This window comes from Rhipicephalus microplus, chromosome 2, assembly GCF_043290135.1.
Source record: "Rhipicephalus microplus isolate Deutch F79 chromosome 2, USDA_Rmic, whole genome shotgun sequence".
Classification (NCBI taxonomy): Eukaryota; Metazoa; Arthropoda; class Arachnida; order Ixodida; family Ixodidae; genus Rhipicephalus; species Rhipicephalus microplus.
Window position 1 is genome coordinate 236,179,693 of NC_134701.1, and position 18,798 is coordinate 236,198,490.

The 18,798-nt window shown below is 43.5% G+C and overlaps 2 protein-coding genes across 4 annotated transcripts in view; both read right to left on the reverse strand.

Moving 5' to 3' along the window:
* The window catches only part of LOC119169510 (coronin-7), a 38,850-nt gene extending 33,987 nt beyond the window's left edge, over nucleotides 1-4,863 (reverse strand). The window contains exon 1 of the mRNA XM_075877691.1: nucleotides 1,911-4,863. The gene's annotated coding sequence lies outside the window, so the exon portion shown is untranslated. The remainder of the gene's footprint in view (nucleotides 1-1,910) is intronic.
* Nucleotides 4,864-5,014: 151 nt separating this feature from the next.
* Tmem131 (Transmembrane protein 131) overlaps nucleotides 5,015-18,798 on the reverse strand; it is a 73,584-nt gene continuing 59,800 nt past the window's right edge. For 2 of the 3 annotated variants that reach the window (XM_037421368.2, XM_075877674.1), the window contains exons 35-37: nucleotides 16,230-16,256; nucleotides 11,773-12,012; nucleotides 5,015-8,352 (exon numbers count right to left, since the gene is read on the reverse strand). In XM_037421368.2, the coding sequence (XP_037277265.1) occupies nucleotides 8,131-8,352; nucleotides 11,773-12,012; nucleotides 16,230-16,256 (489 nt within the window). In that variant the 3' untranslated portion in view covers nucleotides 5,015-8,130. The remainder of the gene's footprint in view (nucleotides 8,353-11,772; nucleotides 12,013-16,229; nucleotides 16,257-18,798) is intronic. The other variant, XM_037421369.2, reaches the window with a different exon arrangement.

Below are 18,798 nucleotides of genomic sequence, written 5' to 3' on the forward strand. Positions count from 1 at the left end.
GCAGACCATGATCATGGCAAATCATGGCAACTATGGTTTAAGAAAGCAACAACCAATTTTTATAATACCTATTTTCATTAGAGCAACAGAAAGCCTATCAGTCAGAGTGCCTAATCATGGAATGATAATGTGGGAAACTTTGTGAAACATTTGTAATCGAAATTTTTATATCTGGAGTGAATACGAAGTCATATGCACACGCGACAACACATGCTGCAAACAGTGAACACAAGAGTCATTTGTGTTCGTGCACGGCAGTTTACTGTGTGTGTGTGCACCCCGCAGCAGTGCCACGACTCTGCATAATCCACTGGCTGCCGCAAAGGCCACCAACTGTACAACTCTATTGACCCCTAAGCAGCACAGAATATAGTGGCGATAGATAGCAATACACATACTATAATTTCAAGGACTAATTATGGCGTGCATGAAAGTGTCGGACTACACAGAGCAACATGGTCGACTTCGTAATCGAGCTGAAAGCTCTTCTATTTGACTGTGCGACATACAGGTATTTTTTTTAAACGTGATCTATCCCGCTGACAACGCAAAAACAATATGCTGCAATCTGTCATTATATTTCATGGGCTTTTCATCGCACGTTCCCGCTTGGTCCGCTTAACACTATTAGACAGTTGAGAAGACAAAATATGTAATAAAATTGCTACACACAATAAATAATGCTCCCATATTAATTAAAGCCCATTACCAGGTCATATGTGTGCAAATAATCATAGTAACGGTTATATGCTAAAGAAGTCACAGTTTCGCTGCAAGGGCGAAGCAATGAATGCGATAGCAACAACTTGAAATGTGACGCTGAGATCGGCAAGCAGATCAAAACATGCAGCTCACGCACAAATGACGCACGAAAACAACATACACAGGATGAGAGCAAACTAACAAAGCTTCCCGCTCGGCACTTAACGCGTTGTTTAAACAAAAACGACGCACAAAACGAGATCACAAGTACAGATGAGTGCGAAATAGCAGGTGTCGCAGTTGTTGCTTGGCTGTGTTTGAAAAGCGCTTTATGCAAAGAGGACCTGCCCAGCGAGCGAAGTGACCTTTGTGGTCCAAGCAACTAACGCAATCGTTCCGGTGAAAGGCCAAGGCACACGATTCCCCCCACCGAAGAATAATCGCGCGCGCACAAGCACCTACCCAACCCCCATCTGCGGGGCAAAGTACGCGTAGGAGATAAGCGCGCGTTGGCGCATCGCGACGAGCTGGGTGCCGAGCGCGGGCGGTTTTTTTTCTTGGGATTACGTATACACATATGGTTCATGACGGCGGCGGCGGCGGAGGCAAAAACCAGCTGGGGAGGTCCATATAATTGCTATCGCAATAAAAAGAAAAAGACCCAGTTGCGTGGGACATTTTTCTCTTTCTTTTCAGAGTTCTGGGGACAAGTAGCCTAAGCATCGTTTTTTGACTATGTTTACTCTTGCGCCCATGGGAAAAAGGGCAGGGCAGTCCCCCTCTCCCCTCCCACCCCTCCTTACCTTTATTTAGGCGCCGACCCTGCTAAAGCGAGGGTGGCGCCGTCGCAAAACGTGAGACCTTATCAATGGCGGATGCTTCGCGATCCCTGCGTGCGAGGCTGCCCCATAAACGTCGGAACGCCCAGCATTGCAGCGCTCGCTGCGAGTCGCCACCGGAAGCTCAGCAATGAAATAAACTAACAAAACATACGCGAATGTGCTAAGGCTAATGTCCCTGGAGGCGAAACCGTAACACCTTGGAGCACACAAGAACCGCGACCAACGCGCGCAAAACCTAAAACCCCGCTGAATGAAAACTGCGATGTCCATCTCCGAGAGCTACCGCGGCAAGGTACGTTACGGGCACTACGTGTCGCCAGCGTTCTTCAGAGACGACGCTTGGACAGTGAAAGGAAAAACCCAGACCTTTATGTTCCAACTCCAGGTCCAGACAGATCGAACGCAGGGCGGGGTTCTCGCGCACGTGCCGTTGTTGCAGCGTGCGCGTGCCGCATGTCGTTCATCTTCCTTTTTTATTTGATAGCTTTGTGAAAGCACGCGCTTTCACTTAGAATCATATTATGACTTTTTTGCCTCAACGCCATGTTGGACATTGTGGAAAAACAGCGCAAATAACGGGGCAGTGAGCACACATCGCGCTATGTCCACGTGTGTTCACTGTCCCGTTTTTCCATCCACGCCTGCCACAATGCTCATGAACGAACTAGCCTACTTAGCGCGTCCTTGTCCCTGAAGAACACACGCGACGCGCCTGTACACGGCCGCGTACGACAGCGCTTGAAGGAACGTCGGCCACGGCCCGCCCGGTTCATGATGATGATGATGACCTCAGATGGATGGCACTCACTCACAATGAAGGATGGGCTAAGAACCGGGCGGCAGGGTACCTAAATGAAGTTAAAACCAGTCTGAAAAATTAGTTTAGAGATAAAACTGCAAATAAATAAAAATGGTTGCTGGGCAAGTGGTCAAACCATCTCTTGTTCCTGATCGACATAACTACAAATTATAAACTTTAAGATCTTGAAAAGTGTGAATAGACTAGCATGGTAATCTTTTTGTTGCCTTGATGTAGTCGAACACAGTAGAGCATACATCCCTGTGGTAGAAACCCAATCAAGTGCCAACAAGTGATTAAGTACTGTAACATTTACTCCTATTCCTAACTTCTGCAATGGGGCTTTCAGGAATCTTTTTTCCTGATAATAATGTCGACAGAATAAACAGAAATGTTCAATTCTTTCAATTACGTTGCAAAAAATACACAACGGGGACACCTCGAGTCCAGCTTTGTTCAAGTAATAGGAACTGCACAGCGCAATCTGGTATAAGTAATTTCCAACTGGCGAGATACACACCACTGTTAGTTCCAGCAATGCCTTAAATGCCCGAAATCTTTAAATTGAACCTTAACGCTGTCACGTAGGCCGTATCTGGTAAAACTGAGATGATGGGTTCACTCAAGGATACTGCTGCTACTTCAAATTTTAGATGGTGTGCAATAACCGTTTTCTTTGCACAAGCGAAAGAAACAAAACCCATTAGGCTTAAAAGAGCAAGAGAAGGTAAAGGAGAGGATCAACGGCAGTACTCTAACAAAGGTAGAGATTTTACAGCTTGGCTGAAGCATTTGAAGCCATGGAATGGCCGCTCGCCAGTATGAATCTTGGTGTAGAGGTCAAACTCAGTTATCTCCAACAGCAAGTGCCTGGTATCAATTATTTTTTTGTCAAACATGATCGTTAATTGCTTCAATGACGCACCTTCAAAGTACTGCTCGCACCACTCCAAGACCATGCTGGACATGCTAGGTTTGATTTCCAGAACTGCTAAGTCGGGCACCCACCAATTTTTCTGACGGACAGAAAGGTTCCCCCACACAGCGCTCGGTGGCGTGTGTACTCAAGCTGTTTAAAGTCCCTAAAAAAAACTAGAGACTTTAAAGCAGTTGCTGTGTATTTTCTCTGACGGTAGCACGTGGTGGTGGTAGTGGTTAGAAGAAGAAGGCACCTAATTTCTGCAGCCTGGTAGGAAGCATGGCGCAGCGCCTGAAGGTAGTATGTACATCCAGTAACAAAGCTTCCACAGAACATTGTATCCCCTTTATACCCCATATTGTCTGCTCTTTCGTGTCCATGGCAGCATAAATGGTATAATTGACACTCGGCAAAGACCAATTAAGAGTAATTCCAATAATCAGACCACCATTAACAGTCCCCGTGAAGAAAAATATAGCTATCGTTCTTTAAAACAAAACTTAGCTGGAGAGTCACCTCTTACTTTACAAGTATATTTATTTACACATCCAGACATATTTCTGTGGAAGATGTTAACTCCTAAATCCTTTCTCATCTCTACCTTTAGGATTGCCACCTGAATTAAAAATGTTTAAACATGCCAATGCCAATGAACTTTAACTTCGATCGATGACAAAGAAGGAAATTTGGAATACAGATTTGATACTACTCATTGCGAATACAACTGGTTTTAACTGTAATTGACTGGTTTCAACTGGAAGCAAAGTGGTTATAGCCGGGTATAACTGGAAACATTTCCGGTTGAAATGGGGGCAACTGGTCCCAGTTCGAGACAGTTGGTTCAAGCTGGGATTGAACTGGAAGCAACGGGTGCCAGTTAGGAATAGCAGTTGGAGGCCATGGTTCTGGTTGGGACAGTGCGACTGGTACCAGCCAAGGTTGATCCGGAATCATTTCCAGTTGTGCTGGAAACTACCAGCTCTATTTGCATTCAAAACGAAACCTTGACCTGATGTGCTACAGGTGAAAACTGCTTGCAGCTGGGATACAGTAGGTTGATGGCTAGCAGTGAAGTGGCAACTAAAACTTGTGGTGAATATTAAGCAGCAAGAGCTGGTCCTAGCTGTCCTGATCAGCAATTAACGTACGGAGTACTCCAGTGGTGGGATTGGCACCCATGGTCATGAGCTGCTGTTGTGATTTATGTCATCGCTTTCCAAAAAACTGCCGTCACCTTCAATCCCTGCTGGTCTCCAGTACCACTGTAAAAAGGTTCAGCAGAACAATGGAGTGCTAAGGACACACAGGTCAGGAGCTCATGTCCTGGGGTCTCTGAGTATCGGTCCTTTGTCTCTTGTTTGTGGGCTAGTTTCTTTACCACTCCTTTCTTCTGCATCAAGAATAACCCAAAACTGCTCAAACAGCCCTTGCGCTTCCATCATCAGGATTGAGTTCCTTGATCTCCATTGGCTTGTCTGTGCACAATGCGGTAGGGACCAAAGCACGGTCCAGAAAGACCCTGATCAGAAATAGATCACCATTAAAAGTGCAAGTGAGATACCCATGTAGCATACTTAAAGGACAAAGGAACATTTTTCTGCCTGCATTCTGTAGCACTATAAAACGTGTAGTATTGAATCCTGATATAAAAGCACTGAGATTACCAGGACAAGAGGTCAAAATGACATGCTTATGTCACAAGGGCACTCGGCAAACTTGAGACAGGAAAAAAAAAAGAATTCGAGAAGTAACTGGTGTTGGACTCTCTTTATTTCTATGAGCCAATAACGAAGTCTGGATAGAAATTTCTGTTTTCTTTAGAAGGAACTCTGCAAACATTGAACTGACAACAGCACAGCGGGCGGCAGTGTTGACCATGTTAGGCAACTGCAACAGCCAAACAGGTCTGATATTTCTTTTGCTTTTTTCTTCTTTTTAAACATGGGAGCAGGGCATATTTGCTCTAACACAGCATTAAGCACACGTCAATTTACTCCAGCACAGGAAAAAAAAACAGGTGCCAACAGGAAGGGTCTTGTACACTTCTCGCCACAAGCCCACCGCTACACAGAGAACAAAGGACCACACAGTTAAGTAGGGAAAACTCTAAGGTGTTCTGTGCAAGGCATGTTTGCTGCAGTCACAAAAAAAAAAAAAAGGAAACAGCTGTTCTGGCAGTGCTTTACAAAAAGGCCAACGGGCCCGAGTGTATCCTCAACTTGAGCACACACGGCTAAAGGTATAACACTTTAACACAAGAGTAGAGGCTGCTCCAAATTTTCTTTATGTGCTTACTAGACAAAAATCTGATATATTTCTGTTGAATGATGATAAAACATGACTCTGCACACTGCTTTGGCAGAAGCTGTAACAATGTAAATGATCCAAATGATAAAAAATAATCTTTTCCAAAAAGCAATTGAAACAACTTTGCAGAATGCAACATCCATAGGTCTACAATAGAGGCATGAAATTTCCTTTGCAAGCTGTAAATAACAGACCTCTCCTTCCCCTTTCTTTTTCTTTGCTTGCCAATTACAATACCTGAAGAAAATCACAATGGTCAATCAGCGGGCAAAGGAATTGAACGTCAGTCTTGTATCTATTCTGATGATAAATGTATACAATTACGGTGAAAGACAATAGAACAGTGTGAATAATAATTAATTTTAAAATACATCTCACCTGATGTCTTTAAGGATACAATAAATTTCATGTCCTGGAAAAGCATTAACATAATGTGCGAAAATAGAGCTAATAGCATATTACAGTGTTTGCGCCCCAAATTGCAAGTGATGCTGATAAACTGATCAAAAGAAAAAAAAAAGAATAACATTAAAAATTTGCCACAAACAGGAACTGCGTTATGCAAATGTACTATAAACTGATGCTTTTTGCAACAGCCACTCTTATCACTAAAACTCTGCAAACCTTGACTAGGCAACAACGAGGTGTTCACTCAGACACCTCACAAACACAAAAAGAAAGTTAATTTCAAAATATTAAAATGCAAGCAAACAGGATTGCGAGTCAAATAAAGTAAACCTGCACAACACGTACTAAATGCCATGTAATAACTCTTTTGGTTTGATGGCAGCACCACATGTGCAGCAGCCCTCTTCAGACTTCACACTTTCTACCAAACTTAAATAGTACTAAACTGTACACAAATATTTCCAAGCTAGGTAACCCTTGCTTGCAAGTATTTTTAGAATAATTAAAAAATATACAGTAGTGAGTTTAAGGACAACTGTGTGCAGAATTTTCACTGGCTGAAAACATTGCTACATTGCTGCTCATGAAATCCCAGTACAACAAGCCCAGGATTAAACACACAAATGTGTTTTGCAGAACATATTAACTTTTTTTCTTTTTTGCCAAATGCGCCAGTCAACATTATGCTGCTTCAGCATGTGAGGTGGTCCACTGTGAGAAGTATCACATGAGCATAAGGCCACTGTAAAAAGCAGAGGGTACTCTGCATAAAGCTGACGTACAAATGCACAACATGTGTGAGCCCAAGTCTCCGCGTGTCTTGCTGGCTACTCGAACGAAAATAGCACGAATTTTGAAGGAAAGAGCTTCAGCCTCATTTGTTGAGGCACACATATCGCCGCAGGGCCGTTTAAAGAACCAAGTGCATCCAATGAATTCATGTGTTGCTCCTTCCAGTGAACCACCACATGACCTAGTGCAACAGAGCACATTCAATTGCGTCGGCTAACAAACAAATTTCTTCAATGTCTGCAATAAATAATGAGACAGTACTCAAAGACAGAAAAAATCAGAAGTCTTTAGAGGGATTATCAGCAAGCAATGCAAGATACGCAAGGTCAAGTAAAAAAAATAGAGCAAACGCACCACAACACGTACAACTAACGAAACAACACTCCTGTTTCCTCCATCATTTAATTTATTGCCACACTTTGAACTTAAAACTATGGGCTAGTCAAACAATGTCATTTGCTTATAAATGGGTGCGAGATGGATAAGAGTGTGTGCACCCCTAGCAATAGAGACGAAGAAAAAAAAATTGTGATAAGACCAACTAAAAGTAGTAAGAATGGCACGTCTTGTGAAAAGCAAGTGAGTGAAGCAGCTGCTACAGATATCTTCTTTGTCTTCACGCTTCCCACATAGTATGAACACCCCAACCACAGATGTGCGATGTACTACCATGATCTCATTTTGTGCAGCATACAGGGTAAACTGAGCGTATCAAACGAGTAAACATTTTTGGCAGCTGGCACAGAGTAACCAGTCTGGTGCTATGCTTCTTACCTTGTTTTTGGAAACGCACATTGGAGTACAGCTGAGTAAACAACACAAGCCTCTAGCTGAAGGTGTAAGGGTGATAAGTAAGGCATTTTAGTCATGTGCTACAAGCGAGATTTACTTCGACACCTAGCACATCGGTTCCGATCCTTACTGACAAACTGTTTTTCTTACACTGGTCAAAACACGCACAGCAACATCTACGAACAGCAAACATTTTTTCACTCGGGGGCGGTTACGAGCAACTAGAAATCGCCATCAAAGCCAGCATGGTGCAGCTTTTTAACTTTTTTTGTGAAATGCCCACGAGGTGAAGCATTCGTATGAAGAACTGATTGTGCAGACATAATGCGAAGAGAACAGACAGCCTGCGTCGTATAATTATACCAGCCGCTCGAACAACATTTTGGCACTGTACAACTACGCCCAGTCCCAAGTCGTTCGTTGCAATTTGGCAATGGTCAGTTGTACAAATGACGAGAGAAGTGCAAATAAAACGAACGAACAGGTAGTGAGCAGAACACAAGTTAACGGCTTGTGGAAGTATTGCTGGGGTGTGTGTGCGCGCTGGGAGCGGTGGGCATTCTCTCTGTTTAGGACTCTTTGTCCTGCCAACCCAAAGGGGCATGATGCCGACCCTTGACTGAGCTGCTTCCATTACTGCTGCCCACTGGGGGCTGGCCAACTGGCATAGTTGGGCTGTCTTGGAACAGGCTGTAGTTGGTCGAGACATGCCATGGGTGCGATATGCCAGTCGGCTGCTGCTGTGTCCAAATGCTGTGCGAAAGCGCTGACCCAAGGCCACTTGGGTTTAGCTGAAAGGAGGACAAGTGCAAGCTTGTCACTACACTTAACAACTGATGTTCTTACGATCTCAGCCATGTCTGCATTGATGTACTACAAACGTGAAGAATCCCAACAAGCAAATACAGAAAAAAAGGAAAGTATGCCAATTCCTGAATGAAAAACAGAGAACCCCGTTCTTCACATATTTTCTGGTGTCGCACCCTTGTATAAAGCACACCCATTTTTGACACTGCGAGCATCACAAAACAAAACAACGCACGCAGAATATGGTCACTGCAAAATGCGTATTCATGCGCAGCACCATTGGATATCTGTAAGCAGCAGTGTAAAACTTGTAAATAACCCTGTCCTGTGGAGCAGAAAATCAATATTTATTCCACAATATTCGGAGCCGCATTCTTCTGTGCACTATCAGAAGTTCTGCCTTGGTTGCCAGCATTGCAGGGTTGCCTTCGTCCGCCTCCAAGTAACTCTCTTACACAGCATTGAAGGCACCTTGGAGCACATTGTTGGCATTGTCTCTACATCATTATCAGGGTTGGTAGAACACAAACACCTACACGTGTGTGCAGGTCTGACACCTCTACACACGTATACAAAACCTAAATGGTGGCCAGAAGCTGTGACTACTGCGGGATTGGAGCAATGTCTCATGCGAAAACTGATGATGATGATGATGATAACAAGTGGTACTTTAATTTCTGCAACTATTATTGCAGGCACTATAATGTTACAATGGAATATTATGGTGCCCTTCATTTAATGTATCTTCCATGGGTTTAATGATTAATTTACTAGAACAAACCATCCGAAAAATACAGAGGTTTGTGTAACGATGGTAGCTTTTATTGTGGCCATAATCTCCATGGTCGCCAGTGTTTGAATAGCAAGTAGATTACATTTGAAACCATAGTCGCTTCATTGTTATAACCAGATTAAATATCTTTTCACAAATGCTCTCGTGTTCAGTTTATTGTACTCATGAATGAAATAACGACATATTGATCTTGCAGAATTGCATCACTTTTTGTGTGTATATTATATAAGATGCAGCGGAAAAAATGCAGAAAAAAGTGTCTTATACCCCAGACAATATGTTAAATATGTAGTCATCATGATCATCAGCCTGACTACACCCACTGTAGGTGAAAAGGCCTCTCCAATGATCGGTCAATCAACCTGGTCTTGTGCTTCGTTACCGATTCACAAACCCTGTGAAGACCGGTGCACCAGTCAAAACCGTAGGAAATAAAACTAAGAAAACCGCTAAGTTGCATATATATATAGATATATATATACATACATATACAAAGGGTCTGGGGTGCAACCCCACTGGCAACCACCTGATGGTAAAGCATGTAATGCACTCCCTCACCATAGCAGAATTGGCCTCCCTGGTGCAGTACTTTGCCACTACTTCTAGCATGATTACACCAATTAAATGGCATATATAGTATTGCAGCTCTACTCGATGTGTGATCGAAAAATAAGGAATTTCTTCACATTTATTAGTATTAGACAGTTATAGTATAGTGTTAGTGTGATAGTGTGTGTTAAGAGAATAGTGTTACCGTGTTTCAAACGTTTGTTGCGGCCAGTGCATTTTAGTTTAGCCGGATAGAGTTAACGTGCCCACGCTGAGACGGTGGAGTCGCCTAGTGGAAGATGAATGTTTGCCTGTATTTCTGCACACAGCAAGATTACTACTTTCTTTAGTAATAATAAAAGTAAATAAATATAAGCCATACATGAAAAGTGCAAATTTTTATGTTGCAGATTTGCTTAAATCGATCTTCTAATTAGGCCTAGGGACGTTTGACATGAGAGAAACTGTAAAAACAAGGCTAAGTTATCCGTAATACTCGCTCTTCGAAGCTACCTGAAGGCAAGTGAAGCCATTTTACAGAGTTATTTGCTATGAAAGAAGTTTGTGTCCAAAACCATCTTCACGTTTTATGTACATTATGTAAACCATGCAAACATGGTGAAACTAAATCTGAAAGATGGCGTGCATACGGTAAACACTATGGGTCTTCTAATGAACAGCGCATGCATGTTCCAATCCCACTATTTCGTTAAGCCTGCTTAACTAGGACTTTCTAATAAGAAATACAGTTAAAACAATACGAGTAATGTCCTCTAAACATTCCTTCACTTGATTGCCTGTTGGTTTTCATCAAGATCATGCTTACTCAATGTTTGTTGTTTTACGCTGCTTTACAACGTTAACCATCTATTCGCATGCAGAAACGTCTAACCTAAACAAAAAAGGCTGCAAGTACAGCAGAATCCCAATAAACGAAACTCGGTTAAATGAAAAAGCCGCATAAATGAAACTATCTAGGCATAATTGTTTGGTCTCCTATATATTTAATGATAAAAAGTTTTGGGTAATCGGAACATTTTTTATAGCTTTCATCTGTTAAATGAAACTAAAACGGCCAAAAGCCATGAACAGCAGAGAGGGCCACGGCAGTCTAGCAACCATATAACCATTTTCAAAGCTAGCCTAGCCAAGCCAATCCAGCAATTGGACATGTCCGCACATATTGAGAAGCAATCAATGTCTCGCCGTGAACTCGAGGAGACAGCCTTGAGGAACCTATAGTTCCAGTTCAAGATGAGGACTTGTGCTCAAGGGGTAATGAGATAGTGTGCGATCTCGAGCCCATTTTAGTGGCTGACAGTGCTCCAGGAGATGCTGTCATCCTGTTGCAGTGCTACTTTGAACACGATGGTGGCACAGAGTTCCTGCCCAGCCTTTCAGCAATGCACTCCTACTATGTGAGAAAGTGCTTGAACAAGGCCAAGCAAATTGTTATCACTTCCTTTTTTTTTTGAGTCAGCAATATTAGAAACGTTTTTCTTTCTAATCAACTATAGTAGTATTGCGTACTTCAAAATGTTTCTGTTCAGTCAGCCACAGTTGGTGATGTTGAAATAAAGCCATATTTCATTCATTTCGTGGGCTTTGCTTAAATGAAACTTCTAATAAATGCAACAAATTTTCTTGCCCCTTTGAGTTCCATTTAAGAGGAGTCCACTGCATCCACCTAAGTAAAATATACCGTAAAATTCTGAGCAAATGCTCCCCCTACCATGAAGCATAATTCGACAAGATTTAGAACGGCGCCCTTGGTCAGTCATGGATCAAATTCAAAATGACAGAGGAAAAGCCACTAAAAATAAAAATGCAAACCACCCATGCTTATAATGAAATATGTTACTGAATACGCACGCACTCATCGTTTCCATTTGCCCTTATCAGACAAAAACAGTCACTAAAATAGTGAAAATGGTGGGAGGGGGCACTTGCTTGGGCAGGGAAATTTGCTGAGGATATTACAGTGGTATTCCATGAAGCAGAATCGGAAGGCGGGGTGCTATAGTACTGTGCCTGGTTACAAGCAGCGGCAGCTGCAACTCACATTTTCAAAAGATGCCGCTGGGTCCAAGTTGGCATCTGGGGAGTCCATGCCTAGAGACGACACCATATTGGACATGGATTCGGTGGGTGATGTGTCCGCCAGGGGCAAGCCGCCTGGCGACAATGGCGACGTTTGGGAAGGCAACGTTACAGAGTTGTTGCCCCACCAGCTAGAGCCCCACACAGATGGTAATGCGGCTGCTGGCGCTGCTGGTGTCGGTGCCGGTTCCCATAAAAGGTTCTGAAACATAATTATCGACACTTATTATTTTACATTTTTTACCTTGCATGAAGGCTAACTGTAAAAATAAGAAGAAAAAAAAACTGCAGCAGCACTCACTTAAGGTAAGAACATTCACACGTACACTGTTAAACTCGCACACATTCATTTCTTACTGTGAAATTTTTACTGAACATTGACAGCAAAGACAAGGCCAAGCGCTTGTCCTGTGCATCAATGTTTTTTTCTCGGTCCTGTGTTGAATATGCGCAATCCAGTGTTTCAAATCAGGCTACAGTGAATATGGCAGCAAGGGCATTTCAACAGTTGATGTCCACAATCATGAGTAATTGCGTGACCTGTCATCACATCCTAAGGATGTGCTTGGAGAACAGTTTGGAGAACTTATAGCCCCATGTGACTGACCACACATTTACACAAGCCTATCAGCCTATCAGTGTTAAAGAGTAGCCAAACAACAAATGCATGAAATGTTTCAATGTAAGTTCTTATGAAGGACACCCAAGAAAACCTACATATTAAAAAGAAAAAAAGAGTACGGAAAACTATAGTGGGAAATAAAGAAAAAAAAAAAATGACAATTAAGCAGCTGACATGAAGTGGCAAATGGGACAATGTGCATTGCATCAAAAGGAACTTTTATCTTGTACAAAAGCTTGTACATATCTTGTTTTATGTTACCGTGTTACCGAATACCAGAAGAAATCTGCATATGAGCAGGCCTTTATGGAATGTAGACTTCTTACGAAACGTAAACTACTCGTTGGGTAGGCTTTACGTTTACGGCCTTACTTCTCTAATCCACCTTTGTTCGTAGCTACGCGTGATGTCCGCTTTGCGGAGACTTCCGGCGTCACTTGAAAATAAGCTAAAGTACGAGTGCAAATTGCAGTCACCTTGTTTCAGAGGCCTTACCAAAGCTAGAGCAATATAAGATGCTTAGAATACCGAAGCCGTAAACGTAAGAGGCCTAAAGCCCAATCTTGGCAGAGATAGGTGGCGCCATCTAGAGGGGTCAAGATGATCCAGGCAAGCACAGAATCGTTATTGCATAAATATAGTGCATTCTACTTCTGGTGTAAATAAATGCCTTGCAGCCGCATAAATTATGAATGAGTTGCCTTTTCAATATTTTTTCCCCCTCATGGATGCTTAGTGGTAACAAACATGTCCATGACTGTAGTTGCACAATATGTCAACAATATCGTGCAGTAGCCCATTATTTTTGCACCTCTTTGCAGAATACTGTATGCCTAAAATCCTCTTATGATTTTGCCATAGCGATGTTTCCATCTTATTTAAATCAAATATAGTTTAAATGCAATTATCACCATTTAGTGGTTTGTACAAACATAGAGGTACAGTGAAACCTCGTTAGACCGTAGTTGGCCGGGAATGACGTTTTGGTACGCATTAAGCGATGTACGAATTAACCGTCAGTGCCAGTTTAGCGGCTACTTACCGGTCAGAAAAGAAGGCCACAATCCTCACAAACACGCGCGCGCACACACGCCGGCACGCCAGCTTTATTTATGGACAGGCAGCAAAAAAATCTGTGATCTTCACTTGCCGCCGTGGTGGCCTTGCCTCGACGACGGCATCTTCGAAGTCGGTGAGGCCGCGAGCCAGCCGGTCCATTAGGCCACGCTTCTCGGCGAAGGCTCGCATCACAGTCACAGCACGCGCAGCTTCGGATAACGAGGGGCCGTCGTCCACTTCGACATCGCCCTCCTCCTCACTTTCGCTTGAATCGGGACGAGGTGCGATGGCGGCAACAATGTCGCTGTCGGAAAAGTCCGGGGATGTAAGGACGTCTCCGTCCACATCTCGGAAAGTGCCGAAGTTGAACTTGTCGACTCCCTCTCCTTGCCGCTCGAGCACCTCAACAAGGAGGCTCTCGCAGTCTTCGGTGTCCTCACCATCCTCGTTATCCTCCATGTTCTCGTCGTTGCCTTCTTCTGGCATCTTGAATTGTGCTCGCGCGAAACAGTTCCGTATCGTTGCAGGCTGCACCTGCATCCATGAGTGTGCAAGCAGGTGTATAGCACCCAGGAGGTCTATACTGTACGTTTTGGCACTCTCCATGGCGATCAACATCCGCCGCAAAAGATTTTTGCGGTAAATCTGTTTGACAGAGCGGATGATGCCCTGATCGAGGGGCTGGGCGAGCGCTGTCGTGTTGGGCGGCAAAAACAACAGCTTAATAGCCGACAGGTTACCCACATCGACATGCGCCGACGCATTGTCAAGCACTATCAAAATGCTCCTTTTCTTGGCAGCAAAACGGCGGTCCAGCTGGCGCACGTACTCCTCGAACAGCTGGGCTGTCATCCAGGCTTTTTTGTTGTGCTTGTAAACAACACCGGATGGCAGCCGAGCGCCTTTGAAGCACCGCGGGTTTCCATACTTGCCAATGACCATCAGTGGCAGCTTCTCACTACCGGTCATATTTACGCCAAAAGCGACCGATATGCGATTTTTGGCGTGTTTCCCGCCGGTGCACGTCTCATTTTTAAATGCCAATGTCCTATTTGGAAGAAGGCAATAAAAAAGTGCCGACTCATCAAAATTAAAAATGTCGGCGGCATCGTAGGCTGTCAAGGCTTCCTGCAAAACGGTGTCCTGCCATTCAACAGCGCCTTCTTTGTCTGCTGCAGCAGCCTCACCACAAACAACCTTCCCCACGATGCCGTAGCGGGCTTTAAACCGCGACAACCAGCCGTTGCTGCAGGCAAAACCGGGGCAGTTCAGCTGATCTGCGAAAGTTAGGGCTTTTTCGGTCAGAAGGGGTCCGCTAACCGGCAGGTTCATGCTCCGCGCCTTCTTCAGCCAGAGAAGCAGGGCCTTTTCCACTTCGGGATAAGCTGAGTCTCTCATGCGGCACCTCTTCAAATCGCTGTCTGTGCCTCCCGTCAACTTTTCGCGAGCGTTCCAAATTCCGCATACAGTAGTCAGCGGCAAGTTCTTATCGCGGGCTACCGCAGATTTCTTGGCCCCATTTTCAATAGTGCGAATGATTTCAAGTTTTTCCTTTACGCTCAAGACGTGGTACTTCGGCATAGTAAGAAGTTTTAGTGTGCGAATTTAATCGCACCACTCGCGCACAACACAAGAATAAAAAAAACAACAAAAAAAAAACACAACACGCCGCACAAGAACGTAAGTAACGCAACACCACCACACCGCCGCCACGACCAACACTGCGGGAAAGTGAGGACTAACGACCGAATAAAGAAACGAGCTCAGCCTGGCTCGACGCTGTGGAGCCGTTGAGAATACGTACTTGGCTTGGATTGAAAGCGACAGCGAATTTGCACCCCCTACCGGGACCAGCAATCGAGAATTCCTAGGTTACCAAAAACCGATCTTGAAGGCCATGCTCTTGCACAATGGGATCGGCAACAGACGTACGCGCAAAAAATACGTCATCGTGGCCATGTTGTGACGTCACTATCGCTGGTGGTTGTTGTCCGATCGCCACATGGAGTGTATCGACCGTCTGTGCGCACGAAATTTTGCCGATTTTCGGCCTGTGCATGGATAAAGAGAACGAAAATAGTACGTACTAACCGTACATAACACCACAAGCGACTACGGCTTAAGCGGTCAGCCAATACATGGGGTTCAATGGAGATAGGGCGGGGGATTCCTCGCTACTACGTATAAACCGCAGTTACATATTAAGCGGGTACGTATTAAAGAGGTTTGACTGTATCATGTTTAGCATACGTGTGTAAAGGTCTACATGTGGGGAGCTGAAACTGTTCTAAAACATGCCTTATAGTAACACGGTAAACGCAATACGGTATTCCAGTAACACAGTAACATTAAAAAGTATGCATACAAGCTATATGTTCCTAATAAATATACATTGATGCCCCTTACTATCTCAAGAAATGAAATGCACACGAAAATCAATTTAATTTTAATGGAGACACATCTGATATCAAAATACCTACAATATATCCAATATTCATTACAAGCATTGGTATTGCAAAACTTGTGGTTAGGTGAAACAAAAATACAGTATATCTGACATGCCAGAAAAAATTCTTCTACCGGTTTAAATGGCCTGTCAGAGAATTGACACACTGATATTGAGGGCTGACTACAGTCCGACACTACAGAAAGTGCCTGTTATAATTATAAGTTAAAGAAAAAAATAATGAGTAAATTTCTTTCACAATGACAACCTGTGATCTTTTGATATGGCTTACCTTTCTCCCTGAGCTTCTCTTCGCTCGCTGCAGTAATAACGAGAGAGAGAGAAAGAAAGGGACGGAGGAAGGACAGTAGGAAATAGATTACTCTAGTAGCCCTCATAATGACTGACAGCTGGTGGTAACATTCATAATATGAAGTCAAGCCAATACCATGTGGGCTGCTGACTATAAGCTCAAACAATGAAGGCATTCCGAAGTGTTTCAGCAAGATTGAACGTGCCTACGTACAAAGGCCAAATCTATGCTCTCATACATGTACCATACAATAAGCATGTACTGCAACTAATCTAGAGCTGTAAGATGCCATGGCCTCTAGGGCAACTGAAAAGAGCATCATAGGCCCTGCAGGGTTCTTGTACAAGCTTCAATGGGGTGCGGACATTGGCCTTAAGAACCACAAAAAGAGAGTGGAGGGCATCATGGCATCACCAGCAAGTTTCTTTTATCAGCTTTCCCTAATCCCCATCGACAGCCAGAAGCATTTCATATTGATTACAAAAGCTTCTTCCACTATTCACGGTACAAGCTCAAGAGATAGATACAACATAAAGTATATATATGAAACCCTAGAAGGCCAGTGCAGGAGTGCAAACAATTAGTTTGTTAAAATTTTGTTTACTGGAGTGAAATGCTCAGCGTACACATAAATGTTCACCAGAATAGTGTCGTTCACTGCTTTGGTCAATTTTCTGCATGCCATCTTGCAATTTAACCCCACCCTACCACGACAAATGTTTCCATTTGCAAATCATCCTGCCTGGTATCACCTGCAAGGCAGAACCTCACAACACATGCATTTCACAATGCTTTAATTACAGGTTTCATCAGGCCCTAACATGAACTATATAAACCTCCTGCCAATTATGTCACCCATCTTCAATTAGGCCAATGTCGCCTCTTACCAATGATGTACTCTACGATCTTCTCTGCTAGTGAGCAAAAAGGAGTTTTTCCAGCAATGTGAACTTCTTAATTACCAATTAAGTAGTGACAACCATCTCTGATAGTGAAATAAAAAATTCAACAATGAATATGATACTGCCTAATGCGAATTCTGAGCACTGCTTCATGTTGGGGCTAGGCCAACTGTGTTTCGCCTATCCATCTCGGTAGTTTGCAGCGTCTGGTTTTATTGTAGCATGCACCAACTAACCCAACAAGTTTTACTGAACCATCCGTAGCTGACCATTTCACTCACAAAACAACTATTGCCCGTGTGTGTGGTAAGTGGTGGCGGCAGCGATATATGTAATAAGAGAGGCGTGCAGAGCGTGTTTTGAGTTAATTTAATTAAACACAGGAGCCCGCCATCGTCGCATTGTGAACAAGCTCGCACGTTGACGAAAATGGTGGCTTCTACATTGCTCTTATGCAATAAGTACAGAATTTATGTATCAAGAAAATGAAAGTGTATTGATATAACAGACATGTTTATTGCTTTCTAGATACTTTTGATAATTTGGCATTCAGTTAATTCACACATTGTCCAACAGTTTGGTTAAATAAAAATTCATGAGCGTTTACTATATAACAAAACTTTCTGTGATCTCTTTCAGATTCGCCATATCCGAGTTCAACTGTAGGCTTACCATTTGCCTTTCCAGATTCCAGAGGTTTAATACCATTCAGAAATGAAACATTAGTCCGCATATAGTCCACACTTTCTTTTCCTAGATTTTATGATGCAAAATTTATGCCTCATGCTATACGCGAATCCCAAAAATTTTCAGCTGGATTCACAGTTTGTGTTTGGGCACTGTGCAGTGCTATCATCATCATCATCATGCTTCTGTGTTATGCAGCATTAGTTCTACATGTATCAGCCGTGGTTGCAACTACTTGGCGCACATTATGATGGTCATGATATTGCGCCATGTGAGAAACAAAAAAGGCAGTATATTTGGCTAAGGTGGCCTCAGCAGCTGAAACCATTGGCAACCTTACTGCGAAGCGGCAGTTCAGCATAAACAAGCGAAGAATTCGTGGTTGGGAAACGGGAGGAAGCCTTCCTTGTGCGCAGTGACCCGAGAAGTTTCTAGGGGCTGAAAAATGGAGCATTTTACAACGTTGAAGATACATTGACAGGCTTTGTTCGGGAGCAACGGAGTACTGCTGGAGCTTCTATTGACACTTGTGTTCGACGCGTTTTGGTGACACCTCTGTGAATTGACTGCTGCACGACTCCCACAGTGTGTTCATCGCGGGATGACATCCCAGCTGCAACCGCTCAACATGTGCCTAAATAAACCACCTAAGAACCACATAAAGTGCCTGTACAGTCGAACCCCGCTACACTGAACGCCGCTTCAACGAAATTTCTGCTAAAAAAAATTCATGGTTCCCCGTCAGCAGTCCATAGGAGTCAATGCATAAATATTGCCGCCACAACGAACACTTTTTCTACTGCCATCCCGCTTCAACGAAATTTCACGATGCAGTTCCGGGCTCAGATATTTATTGCTATACAGGAAACCCAATCTTTGACACTTTGAAGCAATCAGCGAACCTGAAAATACATCGACAAAGTCTAAAACACTTCTTGGCACCACCAGAAACCGTCGCT